Source organism: Amia ocellicauda, chromosome 2, assembly GCF_036373705.1.
Source record: "Amia ocellicauda isolate fAmiCal2 chromosome 2, fAmiCal2.hap1, whole genome shotgun sequence".
NCBI classification, from domain to species: Eukaryota; Metazoa; Chordata; class Actinopteri; order Amiiformes; family Amiidae; genus Amia; species Amia ocellicauda.
Genome location: NC_089851.1, coordinates 50,978,214 through 50,996,414, shown reverse-complemented (window position 1 = coordinate 50,996,414; position 18,201 = coordinate 50,978,214). Strand labels below are relative to the sequence as shown.

Here is an 18,201-nt window from a genome sequence, read left to right as displayed (position 1 = left end):
TGTCATCTTTAATGTTACAGGCAACCGGAAGTGTCTTGGGTTAGGGCACACAACTCTGACGCATACGCACTGGATTATTATATAATCCATATAATTATGTATTGTAAATGTATATACATTAAACCGTCTAGCAAACATGCTCAATGTAAACATGTACTATTAGAGGATCTTGCTCTACTTGCGCACACGAGAATTTGAGTGACCTCGTTGTCCTGGAAACGTCATGACGCCATCCTAGTGCGACGACAGTTCCCGGATGTAGGACGGCTCGCGGTTCAGTTGTTTGGCGCCAGAGAGTGGAAGCTGCTGCTTGAAAGAGGTTCAGTTCCACAGAAAAAAACATTCCTTAATCCATAATTGCAACAATAAGGAATGTTTTATGGGAAGAAAACTGTACAGCTGCCTTCGTATGCACTTTTAAGGAGTATCTGAGCAGCAGTCCAGGAAAACAACATCACAAACATTTCCATCTAGCCAAATCACTAGGAAAAGTTAATAAGCAAGAGTTGATAGGCTAGTATTTTCATATCTGATGTATTATTTCGTGAATTTCTCAAGTCAATCTCTGAAGTGACAGTTTCGATAGTTGTCATTGAAAGGGTGAGTTTAATACTGAATTGTTCAGTAGTGGTTATTTTGTTACATTATTGTGTTAATCTGGATACATAATTCGCCTGTGAGGTCTTTTGTTTATTTTATTTATTTATTTATTTCTGATCAGACGCCCATATCCAGGGCGACTTACAAAATATGGGGTCTTTTAAGAATTAGAGATGCTGTGAGCAACCACGGCTGAATTTTGTGTGGTAATATCGGAATGTATTCAAAATCCTGATATACATTTGATGTATAACTTAAGACTATTTAGACATACGAACAATATATGACCAACTACTATGTTGTTAGTATTCGTAATTCTCATTTACGCTTTATACACACATTTACAGTGAAAAATAATATTAATAATCATGCGTTTTCTTTTTTTCGAAAGACTTGCATTCTGGTTATGATCTGTTTATGGTTTGTGCCATGGGTTGCATGATGTCTATAGTGTTGATATTTGCAAAAGATTAGAAACAACGTTTTGACAGCTAGCAAACTGGTGTTTTTTTCAAACGCGTGCGTTTTCTTGTCTGTAACAATTGTTTCTTACATTGACGGTCTTTCGTAAAATCATGTTACAAATCTAAACGTAGGCTGATCAGCTTCATCGTTTAGCAGTGACATTAAATATTGAAGAACTAACGCTGCTGTACGTTGTTATACATTATTAATGGACGTGTGCAGTGTGTACATTTAAGTGTGTGTTTGTTTGTTTAGAAAAACTGGCGATAGGATGTCAAAGGGCAAAGAAGTTTTCCTTGTGAAGTTTGTTCGCAACGCTGAGCAAAGATCTCGACTTGCAGCTGACGCCTACGAGGTAAGAGTATTTCTTTTGCCCCGTGGCTCATGTTGTGTCCAGAGACAGAATTGCTTTCCGCTTTCGTAATTAATGTAATAATTTAGAAGAATGCTTTCCCCCCCCTGAAACATACATGTAACAATAATTTGTACGTGCTGAAACCAGACCAGGCATTATTTGATATATCACTTCCAATCTTGTTCCTTGAAACCATGTGAAATGTAACTAATGGATGTTGGGTAACCTTTGTTTGATTTGAAAAGCACAAATTTAATGCATTTAAAGTTTTGTTGTATTGAATAGTGCATAATCTATCCAAAGATGTAGGGGCCTATAAAAAACAAACCCACACACGCAAAAAAAAAAAAAAACGGGTACTTGGTTGTTATTGTATAATAAGTTACAAAATTTTGAATGTATCAAATAGCAAATGTTCTATTAAGTTTGACTTTGTTAGTGTTTCACCTTTTACGCTGCATATTATTTATTTTAAAGAAATTATACGCATATTAGTCGTTTTTGTGTTTGAATGGATATGTTCAGCAATTAACCTGATTTATGTTTTATTAATGTATTAACTCAGGCATTTATTTGTTAATCTAATGCTATTGTATGAGCTGTTACTTTTCTTCATTCTATCACTGTTTTTTCATATTATTCACACATTTTTATACAGGCCATCAAAGAGCTGCAGTCGGAAAAGTACTTGCAGACGATAGAAGAGGAGGAAGCACTTCTGTTAAAACACAATGACAAATCTCTCTACATCTTTGATCATTTCAGTGGACCTGCATTCAGCCACTTTAAAAAGGTTTGTTCTCTACATAATATTAGTGGCTACTGCAGTAGGAATTGTTGGTAAATTATGTTGATTATTCATGTAATTGTATGAAGAAAAATGTGCATATTGAATAGTAAGAAAAGTGGTTTAAAAATTAATACCAATGATCTGATGGGTCATCTTGAAAGTTTTTTTGAAAGAAAAATAAAAGGATATTCCTAGTCATACAGCCAGTACAAATGTTTCCTTACATACATGATACACAACTATTAAATTTAATCAACTACCTTAAAGCAATGTAAGCTCATAATAAAGTCTGATATTGGTAAATAATTGCAGTAAAATAAAAATAAATGTATCCATTGTTCGTTTTTTTTTTTTTTTGTAAATGATTTTAAATGTTTTCATAAGAAGGTTTAAGAATAATCTTCCTTCATAGGATTTTACTACAATTTTCAGATGACTCCATTGAAAAAACAGTATAGTAACAAGTGGGGTAAAAGTTAATTTAAAAAAATCCAATTAGAATATAAACTGGGCGGAATTTAAATGTTTACAAAATAAAATGTGTGTATAATATACATTATTTGGGCATACATTGTATGAATTTGGTATTTGTCTTAGATTTCATGATTATTAAGATTTTATGAAAATAACAACAGTATGAAAGTAAGTAAGTATGAAAGTGTATGTATATATATATATATATATATATATATATATATATATATATATATATATATTTATATATTTACACGCATACAGTGAGGGAAAAAATATTTGATCCCCTGCTGATTTTGTACGTTTGCCCACTGACAAAGAAATGATCAGTCTATAATTTTAATGGTAGGTGTATTTTAACAGTGAGAGACAGAATAACAACAAAAAAATCCAGAAAAACGCATTTCAAAAAAGTTATAAATTGATTTGCATGTTAATGAGGGAAATAAGTATTTGATCCCCTATCAATCAGCAAGATTTCTGGCTCCCAGGTGTCTTTTATACAGGTAACGAGCTGAGATTAATCGCACCAACTGTTGTCACCTTCTCACCAAGCTGCTTGGCGATGGTCTTGTAGTCCTGACATCCTTGGACAGCTCTTTGGTCTTGGCCATGGTGGAGAGTTTGGAATCTGATTGATTGATTGCTTCTGTGGACAGGTGTCTTTTATACAGGTAACGAGCTGAGATTAGGAGCACTGAGAGTGCAAACTCTCCACCATGGCCAAGACCAAAGAGCTGTCCAAGGATGTCAGGGACAAGATTGTAGACCTACACAAGGCTGGAATGGGCTACAAGACCATCGCCAAGCAGCTTGGTAAGAAGGTGACAACAGTTGGTGCGATTATTCGCAAATGGAAGAAACACAAAATAACTGTCAGTCTCCCTCGGTCTGGGGCTCCATGCAAGATCTCACCTCGTGGAGTTTCAATGATCATGGGAACGGTGAGGAATCAGCCCAGAACTACACGGGAGGATCTTGTTAATGATCTCAAGGCAGCTGGAACCATAGTCACCAAGAAAACAATTGGTAACACACTACGCCGTGAAGGACTGAAATCCTGCAGCGCCCGCAAGGTCCCCCTGCTCAAGAAAGCACATGTACAGGCCCGTCTGAAGTTTGCCAATGAACATCTGAATGATTCAGAGGAGAACTGGGTGAAAGTGTTGTGGTCAGATGAGACCAAAATTGAGCTCTTTGGCATCAACTCGCCGTGTTTGGAGGAGGAGGAATGACCCCAAGAACACCATCCCCACCGTCAAACATGGAGGTGGAAACATTATGCTTTGGGGGTGTTTTTCTGCTAAGGGGACAGGACAAGTGCACCGCATCAAAGGGACGATGGACGGGGCCATGTAGCGTCAAATCTTGGGTGAGAACCTCCTTCCCTCAGCCAGGGCATTGAAAATGGGTCATGGATGGGTATTCCAGCATGACAATGACCCAAAACACACAGCCAAGGCAACAAAGGAGTGGCTCAAGAAGAAGCACATTAAGGTCCTGGAGTGGCCTAGCCGAGCTGAAGGTTCGAGTTGTAAACGTCAGCCTCGAAACCTTAATGACTTGGAGAGGATTTGCAAAGAGGAGTGGTACAAAATCCCTCCTGAGATGTGTGCAAACCTGGTGGCCAACTACAAGAAACATCTGACCTCTGTGATTGCCAACAAGGGTTTTTCCACCAAGTACTAAGTCGAAGGGGTCAAATACTTATTTCCCTCATTAACAAGCAAATCAATGTATAACTTTTTTGAAATGCGTTTTTCTGGATTGTTTTGTTGTTATTCTGTCTCTCACTGTTAAAATACACCTACCATTAAAATTATAGACTGATCATTTCTTTGTCAGTGGGCAAACGTACAAAATCAGCAGGGGATCAAATACTTTTTTCCCCCACTGTATATATAATTTTTTAAGCCACTGTATTCTCCCTTTATCTGTGTAGCTGGGCTGCAGAATCGTCAGCCCCCTGGTTGTCCTCTTCTCCCTCCAACACCAGCGCTGTGTTCCTAAAGCTGAACTACCTGTATACAACATGGCTATGGCAGATGTTACCATCTCCTGTACAAGCCTGGACAAAGAGGCCAGGGTAAGCTAGGTCCGAGATGTGCATTCTCTGTGATTGCATATAGTTAATTACTTGTAGATAACCAACCCTCGACTTCCACATTGTAAAATTATGTTCCACACTATATTGTATAATTACAAGCACTGGTTTTCAACTGTAAAATCGAGTTTCTCACTGTTGCTTCAATCATCCATAGGATCTAGTTGGGGGGTCTGTGACAGGGGAACTGGTACAATTCCTAATATTTTGGTTTTATGCATCTTTATATATTGCTATAGTATAAAAGTAAGATGTATAGCACCTTGTCAGTTTGATTCTATCATAAAAGCAGCTTCCAAAACTTGAAACCTGGCATGTGTTTCAGTGTTTCAAGATGCGTTGTATCTTAACTTCCTAGATGTCAGAAACACATGGGGGAAAAAAACTACAAAAAGATCAGATTTTTTCCTCCCACAGGAACTTGAGTCGAGTGTTAGTGCTTCACGGTCTTAATCCTTGATAGTAATTATAGTTTGCGTAGACAACATGAAGTGTTGCTGTGTCCACGGCTTTTAGGAAAATTGTGAAGACAGTTTTGCTTTTCCCCTTTCCAAAAACAGAGTAGATTAATGCAGAATGGAGATTTTGTGTAAGTAAACAATCTCACATTCAAAGATGTAAAGATGCATAAAACCATAATTTTAGGAATCATGCTAGTTCCCCTTTAAAATAAAGCCACTCCAAGGTCTTACAGGTAGGTTAAGTGTTGGGCAATAAGACTAAATACAAAAATTAACCACATAAGCCTGCATGAACATTTTATTTTAGGAAATACTCTACTTCCCCTTTAACACTAGAAGTGCCAAGCCGGTCAATTTGACCGATTTGGTTATTACAATTTGAATTACTCTGTGTTCCTAAATACAATGCGCATACCCATTCGTGACTTTCCTAAATATATGTATTAAACATGCCTACAGCATTTTAGCTGGATAAACGCGAAAATAAATAAGTTATAAACACATTTACCTAGAATAGCCAAAATTGGGTTATTTTTACTGGTCATTTAAATACATAATAACTCAAGTATAACGCATAATCCTGCCTTCCCTTTACAATAGAGTCAGTCTGGCACTCAAGTGGCGATCTCTACCTGTCTACATTCTTTCATGTGCTTGAAAAACACACACATTATACAACATTACAGGTGTTTTCTTACAGCTGTATTCAGATTGAGATGATACAGTGATTATCCACAGATAAACATGGATTGGAAATGGAGATTGAAGAGAGCGCGTTTTGAAAATGCCGTGTATATGAACATGACTGATTCACAGGCATCAGTGATGCTGGGAATGACAGAGCATTCGTGAGTTTGTGCCAGTGCTGTGAAAACATTGCGAGTGAAATGTCAGGTCCAGATGGCACCGAGTGCTTTTACTCTACAGATCAATACGCGATTGCTACTGTACATAGTACAGAGTGCAATAGCGCAGGCACATCGCACGCAAAATAATGATTCATGGACATTATCAGTGGAGGAGCATTTATTGCAATGCTATATTTTTGTGGAGTAAAAGTGTTCACCTGAGAGGGCTGTCAAAATGCAGTGTGAGGTCCTGTGTGGACTGTCCCGAGCTGTCAGTTATGCAGGCTACATATATAGTAAATTGTTTATTGAAATACAAAGCTACAGTGAATAAAAGCACTGTATGTTGAAAACAAAGTTTACACGGTGTTGAAAATGTTTACTTTAGTGTACAGTTATGTTTTGATAAATGCAATAGTAATTTTTGAACTATAAAATATAGATTTTTAGCATTATTCCAATATTTATGTTTACACTTGTTTCATTCCCTTATTGTATGCCGTTTTTGAGCTTTTTGCTTATTGTAGGCTATATAGTTATTCATGTTTTGACTGCAGTGTGTGCGTTTAGAAAAATGCGTTATTTATAGCAATAATATTAATGTTTTATGATCATATTTCAATTTAAATGCTACATTTGTGCTATGTAAATGTAGGATTTGATGTTCATGAATAAAACTGAATTTTAAATGATGGTTTGCCTTTGATTATCATATCGCAGCTGTTAAAGAGCTATCGGTTACAATGACCGGCTTTGGCGCTTGTAGGTAGTTCGAAATGTCGGCGCTTCTAGTGTTAACTGAGTAAACCAATACAACTGAGAGAAGGGGATAGGGTAATCATTCTGTTCTTGAAATTGACTTGATAAAATGTCCTTCAGTTAAAAGTTAACAAAGTGTAGAAACATAATTCTTAATAAGCCCTTGTCATCTGATTTTAAACCTCTTTGCAAAACAAGATACACTTCTCTATAGTTCACTTGACCTATAACACAGTAGTTAGGCATACCTACCATAGTTTCTTGCTCAGATTTTCTTTACAGTTTTGTCGCTGAATCTGTCAGCCTTTACAATGACAAATATTAAAACATTTATTGTGGTATTCATTTTCATGTTATGAAATGCAGATTTTGGTTTAGATGTTTTGGGGTAATTTAATAAAGGCTTTTTCTTGGAACTTTTTTCGGCCATCAGAGTGAAGTCAATGAACTGGTGCAGCTCATGGGAGGCCGCGTGTACAAAGACTTGAATGTGTCAGTCACCCACCTCATCGCTGGGGAGGTGGGCAGTAAGAAGTACTTGGTTGCTGCTAGCCTTGGGAAGCCTGTCCTGCTGCCCTCCTGGGTGAAGGTATGCTGGGAGAAATCCCAGGACAGGTACATTGAACTTATAGTTGATACATTGTTGTTTTATTAAGTTTGTCAAACTATTTAGGAAATTAATAAACTGTTTCATATCATGATTCAATATTTTTTGTTTACTTTTTATTTTCTCAAGATCTTGTTTTTGCAATAAGACTTTAATTTCCACTTAAAGTATATAAACACCTTTTGTTTTCAGAACTGCATTGTAGACTGTTCTGTAATCGAAAATGCCTTATAGACTTATAGCAATGTCTTATTAGTTTGTTCAGGTACACAGACTTAGTCTTGGAGGAGTACTTGTGCCCTATCTTTCGAGGCTGTACCATCTGTGTCACCGGTCTCTGTAGCCTGGACAGAAAAGAGGTTCAGAGACTTACTGTTGAGCATGGTGGACAATATACAGGCCAGTTGAAGATGAACGAGTGCACCCACCTCATTGTGCAGGAGCCCAAAGGTATGCATTTAGTTTCTAAATTTAGTTTTGGAGCTGGAGATTCCACTGAAGATTAATGTCCTTGAAATATGTTAATTTATTTATTTTCTTGGATAGAACAAGCTCTAGTTGTTGCTAAATATCACATTTGAAATGTAGGAAATTAGGATTTTCCTTTTGATGTTCAAATTAACACGCTTCTGTGTCACTTCACACTGTCCTTGGCCATTTCATTTATTTATTTTTTCTTTCTGTGATTCTGCCTTATTGTTCAATTATATGGTCATGCTTTTTTATGTGGACTTCTGCAGGCCAGAAGTATGAATGTGCCCAGAAATGGAATGTGTACTGTGTGTCAATCCACTGGCTGTTTGACAGCATTGAGAGAGGATTTTGCCAGGACGAGACCAAATACAAGGTTGAGCCAAGCACAGAGCAAATGAACACGCCCAGCACCTCCACACCCACAGGTATTGGAAAGAAGCAAAATGGTAGGTACTAGATGTTTTTTATGTACTTCTAGCCATAGGGCAAAAGGGGTATTAAATGACTTGAGTGTTTGTTGTTGCAATAGAACATAATAAATAGAACATATAATTCCACAATGTTGTATGTACAAAACATGTTTTTTAAATTATGTTCTGTACTTTTTAGCACTTTATCTATCTACATCTCTCTAATGTTGTTACATGAAAAATTGAATCTAGTGAAAACAGCACCCCTGTTGTAATAGTAACAATCATAGGCATAGGTTTAGGGGGGGACAAGGGGTGCACGTCCCTCCCAATGTTGAAAGAATGCTAAATCGTCCCCCCTCCCCCAATAATGACAGCATCTTCCCCAATCCTGAAACGAAACTGACACGCCTGGTTATAATACCAGTATTAGTATAAAATATTAAATGTATTATAATTGTTAATCTGAGTTATTGAATATTTTTTCATTTGGATAAGATCCAATAGTGAGAAAGATCTAATGAGTCCAGTCCCCCATCTCCCGTCCCCCAATCTTCTTTTATTTTCCATTTTCCATATAAAAGACAAACTTAATTTAATTTGTATTATTTATTTTGGTTGTGCAGGTTCTTCTGTTTTAGGGATGAGCCTCATCTCTAACATTAGCATGAGCTCTGTCAATGACACTGCCAATACTACTGCCACAGTCAGCCGCCTGGAGCCTTTTATGGATGCCCTGGAAACTCTCGATATCGGTGCCTTCCAAGCGCCTGAGGACCTGCTTGATGGATGTAAAGTGAGTCTGTAATTATTTGTCAGTGATTTCTAACATTGAAAACATTGATGGATTGTGAGAAAAGGGTAACGTAGTCAGAAGCACATTCACATATAGGCTTTACTTACCTTTTCTTTAAGTCTTGGCTTTTTATCCCCCCTTTTTATTTTATTTTTTATAATTCTTCTGCAGAAATCTGTCAAAGTATATTTAAAATTATATATTTATGTCCATATTTCTTAAATTGTACATTATTGCAAAGTATTTTGTACATTTTAATTTTTTTAATTTTTTATTTTTAAGAACTCAGTTATTCCATCTTGCTATATTATGAGCAATCTCGTATTGAGGCACCACACATGGGACCTGATTTTCCACTGTGGGCAAATGACCCACTTCATTCTTCATTTACCGTTTACTTTCTGCAGCCGTGACATTTTCATCTATCACTGTCTTAGTTAGATAGGTAGATAAGCCAATGTGATTCATCACACTTCATCTTTTAAATCCTTGCTATATTTATGAAAGTATTTTTGTGCAAAACTTAAACTTTTGAGCTGGTTCTTAAAATGTGTAAATCCTGCTTTGGTGTAAAAGTTTTTGGAAACACTCCAGGCTTTTCTATTTTCAACCAAGGTATCTTGATTTCTACATGTTTATTTTCGTTATAATGGAATCAAACAAAAAATAATACATTGAACAACAAAAATGTATTGCCTAAAGTAGGGGTAGTTAATAGGCGGACGGCGGGCCAAATCCGGACTCAGTGCTTGTTATTGTGTGGAACCTAGTAGCAGCCTTTACTGGTTATTAGCCTATAGGATGTTACATATTAATATGGGATGTCCTATATAGAGCTTATGTTCCCGTTAGTTGATTGATTGCTTGCAGATTCCCGGTTCGGGCATCTCTATACACGTTCTGGACTGAGGCAAGATAGTCACTTTGTACTCATCAAAAACACAGGTATTCGGATTGTTTTCCTGATTACTATAAATAAACAGCTAAACTGCGGATCGTTTGACGTGTCAATTTTTCAACCTCGCCTCCAAAATATAAAAGTGCATACGCATGACCGTGGGGTGGAGGGGGGCATAGTTTGTAATCACCTAAAAACTCCTGCATCAGTGGTGGAAACAGCTTATTTCCAATGAAGACGCATATTTCTTGCAGGTGCACAAATAGAAAATTGTGCATCCTCATCCGTTACAATTACAGAGCTCCACCGAAATAGATCTGTGATTGACAAGCACCAGAAACCCTGTCTAGTTTGTATGTATAATCTCGGTTGATATGTGATTATTATGTTTTAATCCAAATCTGCCTGATTTCATGGAGATTTTGAGCTAAGTTCACGCATTTCAGGTCTCTAGTTTTCAAAATCTTCTGGGGGAGGACATTTTGAAACATACATTTTTAACACTGGACAGTGATAAAGGGATGTGGTAAAGTCTTGAATCGAATCAGACAAGAAATGCTTGAAAGTTTCTATTATGTTTATCTATATGCCTACAATAATCTTTAACAAATGAAAACAATTAAAAGTGCACTCATACTTATATGTACATTTATTTAAACATTTGGTCTGGACCTTGACCAAGAAATTTGGACCCTGACAAAAAAAAATTGACTACCCCTGGCTTAAAGCATATTTTCTTTTGGCAACTATTACTGCCATTATGTCTGAGATCATTAGCATAGCAAAGGTATGAAGAAGTGGAATAGATTGTAGTTCTTTGCTTTTTCCTGGCTTTGTTGGGCTGACAAACGCTCTCTGTTGACATTGTGTACTGAGCTTGTTATTCATTCAGTACTTTTGTCTTATTTACTGTGGGAGTCCTGTTCCTACTGTTGAATCATATTCATTCTCATCAGCAATCATCTTGAACATAGATTGTAAGTATTTTTAAATAAATGTTGCCTCTAACCTTCAGATTACCCGTGAAACACAGTTTTTGCTCTTTTTAATTCTGGAATTGTAATGCTAGCTATTTTCCCAAATGCATAATCTTCACTCTTCAATCTATATTAGGATTTTAAGTCACTGATTCACTAGGGTATAATTAATTGTGTCTTAAATGTTTGTTTGTGTTGTACTGTAAGTATTTCCAAGTGGAGTACAGGGCATTGACACAGTTTTGTTAATATGTGTAATAATTTTATCCATAGATATTCCTATGTGGATTTGGAGGAAAGAAGTTGGATAAGTTAAGGAGGCTCATCAACAGCGGTGCAGGATTGCGCTTCAATCAGCTCAGTGAGGACCTCACTCATATCATTATGGGGGATGAGGATGAAGATGTCAAGCAGTTTTTATCCAAGGCTTCCCACAGGTTCTCTTCACTTTATATAGATTATTTTTTTTTTTTATGCAAGTTATTTGTGTAAGAGGGCAGATTGTATGTTTTTAAACATCAACTTCATCAATCATTCATATCAAGTTTTTAGGATATCACTGCTTTTCTCATTGTGACATTTAAATGAAAACAATCTATTTGTATTTACCCCAGGTTATGTCAAAGTTAGGAATTGTTGGTGACAATTTACCTCCTTTTCTACAGACCCCATGTAGTGACTGTGAAATGGTTACTGGATAGTTTCTTTGGGGGCTCCCTGGTTCCAATAGAAAAGTATTTCCATCCAGATTGCCTGCCCCCTGCTCCCCCAGCTGTGGAGCATCCTGCCCCCCAACCTACCAATGAGAAGATCCGAAAAAGCACAGGACAAAGAGCAGCCGCAGAGAGTCCAGGCCAACGGCAAAGAGCAGAGGAGGACTTGCTCTCACAGTACATCGATGAGGACCAAACAGTAGGTAAGGGATCTTTCTCGTCATCTTCAGTGTCAATTTATGAATAATTAAATCATACATGAACAAATCATAATCTCTCTCCAGTAAGAAATAAACTGTTTCCTCTGAATTGGTTTTGTGTTTGCATTAGCAGAAGAAATTAGAAAATACTAACGCTAAAGTATCTAGGTTCCAAAATCAAGCAAAGGAAGAAGAAAAAAATATCAGATCAGGAGCCAGCTACTAAAATCAATCATGATCCATATTTTAAACCTATACTATGGAATGTTAGATTTCTGTCTGATTCTATTTCTCTCTATAATTTAGCATTTATTAATCTTAACAAATGTTGGAGTCAAAAAAGGCTACGTGTGTGGTGTTAACATTTGGTTTTTGGTCTGGATTTGTCTTAATTTAATTTAATCCACTTTCCACTTATGATGATAGAGATTATTAATCTTGTGAAATAATATTCAATATTCACAGCCTTCATTTGAACATTTTTCAGTGATTAGTTATTTATTCGTTTAATAAATATTGTGTTGAACTATACTTATTTATCATTTATATATGTTTGTTGAATACTCATACAGTGTAAAGAAAACTAAAGAATCCAGTTGATTGAACTGAATTGACTTCTATTGATTTTTATTAATTTTGTATTAAATTTGTACAGTCCTCTTCAGGCTCAACAAGTGTTCAACAAAGTCACTACCATTATAACAACAAAACACATGTGCTACAAAAGTTGAAAAAACTTTTTTTTTTTATCCCAGTATTCATGTCTGTATAAACCTGTATTATTTTTATTTTGTTGACAAATAAATTCTTACATTGTTGTCATAAACAGCATTGTAACCCTAGTCCGTAGCTTTCTCACTATCCTCTTTGTGTTCAGTTGAAGCAGGTAACCAGGACCGCAGTGAGACTGTATGTGAAGCAGGACCGGAAGTGGATACCTTGAGCCGCTCTTCTGCTCTAGGGGAGACCTCTACTGTGGTTGAGGAGGGAGGGGGCCTATTTGCAGGAAAGAGGTTCCTTATCATTGGGTTCAACAAAGAAGATGAAGCCTGCCTGGTATCCTTGATTAAAGAGCATACTGGGACAGTGCTGGGGGCCCGCAGCCGAGCCGTCGCTGACTATGCAGTTGTGCCGTTGTTGGGCTGTGAGGTGGAGGCCACAGTTGGGGAGGTAGCCACCAACACTTGGCTGGTAAGAGAGCAATGAGGAATTGCAGACATCATTGCACAGTGACTTACAGATGTGTTCAGACCCTTCCTATGGTATCCCATTTTGTGAAATTACAAAATGATGCATGCACATTTTTTAAACTTAATGTTTTTTTCAAAATTAACTCAAATGACTTCTAAGGGTAAGATAAGTTACAGTAAATGTCAGAAAAAAATGATATATTGATTGCATAAGTATTCAGATCAGTCTCAATTAACTCAATCTTCTATGGAAGCACTTTACAACAATTACAGATGCAAGTGTTTTGGGTAAGTGTCTACCAACCTTGGTGAAATTTGTGTCCATTCTTCTTGGCAGATTTTCTCAAGTTGCTTGGGGATCTCTTATGGACAGCAGTTTTCAAGTGTTTTCACAGATTCTCAATAGGATTCAAGTCAGAACTTTGACTAAGTCACTAACAGACATTTTCTTATTCTTTAGTCAGTCCAGTGTAGAGTTGGCCTTGGCCTTGATCACGGTCCTGCTGAAAGGTGAATTTTCACCCCAGTTTTAAGTCTTTAGCAGACTGAAACAACAGGTTTTCCTCTCGTATTTGCCTGTACTTTGCAATGTCCTACCTGAACAAAACACAGTGACAGGTGCTCATGAGATCCACTATTGTACCCAGAGAGAGGCCATTCAAATAATTGTGTGGCTCCTTAATGTCATTTTATGCACCTGAATTAATTTTAGATTTGACACAGCAAAGGTTCAAATACTTACGCAATTATCACTTTTCCATTTTTATTTAATATGAATTATCTATTCTCTTATTTTTGTTTTTGCTTTGATTGTGTGGAGTAGGTTGCATATAGAACACATTAATTCCTACTTCAAAGTGTCATGACTGCAAGCTTTAAAACAAAACTCATAAAACTCTGAGAGGATCTGAATACTTCTGCAAGGCACTTTATTTATAACACCCTGGCACTGGGAATAATGGTGTGGTGCCTAGTAAATTTGATCTGTTTGGGAGAATGGGGTGAACCAGACATTACAAAATATGACCAAAGGAACGTTAGGACGTTAGGAAATAAAATGATGCTTGGGCAAAGTTTGAATGCTTTTTACAATGCTTTTTCAGATCATGTGTATAGAACAGCAGATTGTCCTAGACCTGCACATGAATCCACTGTTCTACCCAGTGTCTGCAGTTGATGGAAGTAGTCCATTGAAGGACTGTGTGCTCTCTGTTAGCCAGTTCACTGGTGTGGAGAGAGATTCACTCGTTTATCTCGCTGAGCTTCTGGGAGCTAGGTATGCCATGCATTTCCTTACACAGTCACCATTTCACAGCTTTCTTTACCCACTTGTCTAAAACCAACACCTGGGTCTACCAGTTCAGTTTGCATTGTCACTAAAATGATTTGTCTTGCTGTCTCCAAGTGTGCAGGAGTTCTTTGTGCGAAAAGCAAATCAACGTAAAGGTATGCTTGCCAGCACTCACCTGGTGCTGAAAGAACCCGAGGGCTCAAAGTATGAAGCTGCCAAGAAGTGGAGTCTTCCAGCTGTTACCATGCATTGGGTTCTTGAGTCTGCACGCACAGGCAAGAAAGCAGAGGAGAGTTGTTTCTTGGTGGAAAATGCAAGCTCTCCAGGTTGGTGTCTAGATTTGTATTAAAGAACATGTGTGATTAGCAGTACAGTCTATATAATGTTTACAGCAGGATAAACACCATCTTACATGCTTCAGTGATTTCACATGACTAGAGTATTCTGTTTGTTAAGGAGGAACACATTTTATAAACAGTCTGGAATAGTCTGGAGTTTAAGTGACAGAAGTGTTTGTTTATGTGCCAAGTCTGGTTTTTTTTTTACACCACATTATTTCTTCATGAAAACTACAAACTGATAAATGACTGTTATGGATTGTACCCCTGAGCTGAAAAATGACTATTTAGCATTGCTGAATGTTTACATTTTGTTTTCCTTGTATTCTCAGAAAAGGAGCAGAGTTACGTTGGCGGGTCTCAGAAGAGGGAAATGATTGAGCCCATGCGTTCTCCTGAGATCCCCTTGATTCCTCAAAACGGGGTGAAGAGTACAGTGGTCACCCCACTGGACATGAACCGCTTCCAGAGCAAGGCCTTTCAGTCAGTGCTGGCACAGCCTGTGAAGGCCCAAGGGACCCCAGGGCCAGAGGGCAGAGCAGTGACTAGGGAGCCCTTCCTCCAGCTTGACACTCCTTCCAGGTTCCTCTGCAGAGACCAGCTCTTCAGACCCTCATTCGATGTCAAGGTGATGGTGTTTGGACATTTGGACACAAAGTAATAACCCAGATGTTTTAGATTAGTTAGTTACAGAGATCTGTATATGGTGCAGTGTGTTGTGGATAGGTGTTTCTTGTTGACAATTGCTTATATCATGTGGCTTCTCTGAAGGAAAAAATATAAATATGATTGAGTTAGATTTGCATCTAGCAACATTTGAAGAGACATTATAGTAAATGAAAGTATTCAAAACTTCCACTTACAGCTAGTAAACAAATAGTTAACAAACTGGTAACGTTTTCTGTCTTTGCTTGATCCCAATAAATTGTGTATATTTATTTTGTTGGACACATTTTAAATTTGGGGTAGGAGAAGCCTGGAGATAACAACATTGTTTCCTTCCTTTTCCTGTGCAGGATGCTCTGGCAGCACTAGAGACACCTGGGGGTCCTGGGCAGCAGAGCCGGAAGGTGTGCACCCCACTCTCTGAGGTCATTGGCAGGAACCTGCAGGTGGCCCTGGCCAACAGCACCCGTAACAATATGGCTGCCATCTCCGCCAGCCCCCAGTTAGGGAACCTCCAGACAGACAAGGTATAGTATTAACTTGCCAGTCTAGGGCAACATCTTTATTTATTTTTTCCTAATACATGTATTTTAATTTGACTTCATTGATTGAGTGATATGGATGGTCTTATTTGTGAATATTTGTGATTTTCAGTAGGCTAGCTTCATTGTTTGGTTAAACCTCTTCTAAGTTCACGGTGAATGCACTATGTGTCCGGGCTATAGCTGTCTCACACAAATGACAGTGCTTGGTATAGAGCAGCAGATTACTTAATCTAACCTAAAAATAAATAATCATATAAAACCTTTAAATCACATGAAACGTTCTTTTTATTTTTTATTTTTGGGATGAATACAGAAATGTGCATTAACAAAGAAATGTATGTTATACAGACTGCATTTTTATTCTCTAAACATTATTTTCAAAATGTAACCATGCTTATAAACATTTTCATAAACAAAAATCATAAATATAAATCCACAGCATGTTCATTTTAAAATACATAAAAAATGTTTACAAACAACTGTGAGATCATCAGTTGTGATAGCAGTATGTCTATCTACAAGCTCATCAGAACTACACAGCTTTATTGTCCATGTTTTTTTTATATATATTTATATATATATATATATATATGTATATGTATATATGTATGGTCTTATTAAGGAGGATGACTTGAAGCCCCTTGCTGGCATCGTTATCTGTGTCAGCAAGAAGCTCAGCAAGAAACAGAGTGAATTGAATGCCACTGCAGCCTCCCTAGGTGCTGACTTCAGGTACTGTAAATTTGCTTTGTCACAGGGCTGATGCTTACCACACTCAGTACCATATATACATACAAACTTATTTTAAATTAGATCAATGTTGCAATTTAGTTAAATACATATTTTAGGATAGAATACTATTTTGATTTCATTCATTGTATATGTTTATTTACTTATTTCCTGACATTTCAGACATTAAAGTATGTTTTTTTGGGAGTTGCCTACAGTGTAACCTGCAAAAAATTATGTTTACATTAACATATAGAAATACAATTCAGTGTTTGCCATCTCCAAATGTGAATAATTCATACATGTCATTATATGGACATAGATTGGAGTGAGACTTAAAACATTGAAAAACGTTTCTGTGCTATTATGAATCACAGCAAAAATAGCATGGCACAGTACTTAAAATATACAGTATTAAACTTAGTATGAGTTTATTTATTAATTTAGAATATTGAAGAGTGTACCTTCAAGTCTTTAATGTTGCCCTTTTCCTTTATTTTATTTAAGGTGGTCATGTGATGATACAGTCACACATTATATTTATCAGGGCCGGCAGAATGACAGCAGCAGAGAGTACAAAGCTGTCAAAGAACGAGGAGTTCACATTGTCTCAGAGCACTGGCTTCAGGCAGTATGTATTAAAATCCTTTTATTTGATTCCTTTGGAAAGGCAATAGAGTGACAAATAGAGTAACAGGTTATTGCTTCCGTCAGCATCCAGTCTGTTCTAAAGGGATTCAAGAGTCTCTTCTACAACCAGAAAACTGTACCAAATGTTCACCTTTTCCTTTCCATCTACATTATATTTTCCTTCAGCTTAGACTATCCCCAGGATATGATCTCTGAGATCCAAACAAATCATTCTCATCAGTCTCTAACATGTTCACTTTGAAAGGAAGGTTTGCTGGTCAGTTTTGTTTTCAGATGGACAGCAGCAATCTAGACACAATATTATCTTATTTTTCGTTTGTTTTGTTGATTTTAAAAATGTGACTTAGACATTAAAAAAATCTGTCAAATTTCTACTTCACTGTAAGAAACATAATTTCCTAAATGTTTTTGAGCGTAGATATTCTGTAAAATATTTAGTTGGCTGTAGGCAGTGTTAATCATTAACTTTAAAAAACACTACCAGTTATGCACGTAATAGGTCATACGTTTGATTGCAAGTGTATGTATTTTTCTTTAAAGTGTGCAGATGAGCAAAGATGGGTGTCAGAAACACTTTACCCCTTCACATACAACCCTAAAATGAGTCTTAACCTCAGCCAAGTACAAGAGCATTCACTCAGGTCACCACCTAGTGTACAGCATCACAAACAGGAAGAAAAGGTAAGAATGCGTGTCTGGAACATGTCCAATAGTCTATTGCATAACTTCTGTTTATATATTCCATTCAGTGTATTAACAGAAAAGAGGTAGGGACATATAATTTTGTTAGGACATTTATGAGATCTCCCTACAGTGATTTTGTGGATTTTTTTTGTTTTATTCCTCCACTCACACACACC

At 37.0% G+C, this 18,201-nt stretch overlaps 1 protein-coding gene across 2 annotated transcripts in view; it reads left to right on the top strand.

Moving 5' to 3' along the window:
• The first annotated feature begins 273 nt into the window (after window positions 1–273).
• topbp1 (DNA topoisomerase II binding protein 1) overlaps window positions 274–18,201 on the top strand; it is a 33,073-nt gene continuing 15,145 nt past the window's right edge. For both annotated transcript variants that reach the window (XM_066687783.1, XM_066687775.1), the window contains exons 1-18: window positions 274–600; window positions 1,321–1,420; window positions 2,079–2,213; window positions 4,627–4,770; window positions 7,290–7,471; window positions 7,720–7,913; window positions 8,204–8,383; window positions 8,974–9,143; window positions 11,292–11,455; window positions 11,684–11,934; window positions 12,809–13,122; window positions 14,225–14,397; window positions 14,527–14,738; window positions 15,083–15,378; window positions 15,767–15,943; window positions 16,584–16,693; window positions 17,198–17,321; window positions 17,882–18,022. In XM_066687783.1, coding sequence (XP_066543880.1) covers window positions 1,337–1,420; window positions 2,079–2,213; window positions 4,627–4,770; window positions 7,290–7,471; window positions 7,720–7,913; window positions 8,204–8,383; window positions 8,974–9,143; window positions 11,292–11,455; window positions 11,684–11,934; window positions 12,809–13,122; window positions 14,225–14,397; window positions 14,527–14,738; window positions 15,083–15,378; window positions 15,767–15,943; window positions 16,584–16,693; window positions 17,198–17,321; window positions 17,882–18,022 — 3,051 coding nt within the window. In that variant the 5' untranslated portion in view covers window positions 274–600; window positions 1,321–1,336. The remainder of the gene's footprint in view (window positions 601–1,320; window positions 1,421–2,078; window positions 2,214–4,626; window positions 4,771–7,289; window positions 7,472–7,719; window positions 7,914–8,203; window positions 8,384–8,973; window positions 9,144–11,291; window positions 11,456–11,683; window positions 11,935–12,808; window positions 13,123–14,224; window positions 14,398–14,526; window positions 14,739–15,082; window positions 15,379–15,766; window positions 15,944–16,583; window positions 16,694–17,197; window positions 17,322–17,881; window positions 18,023–18,201) is intronic.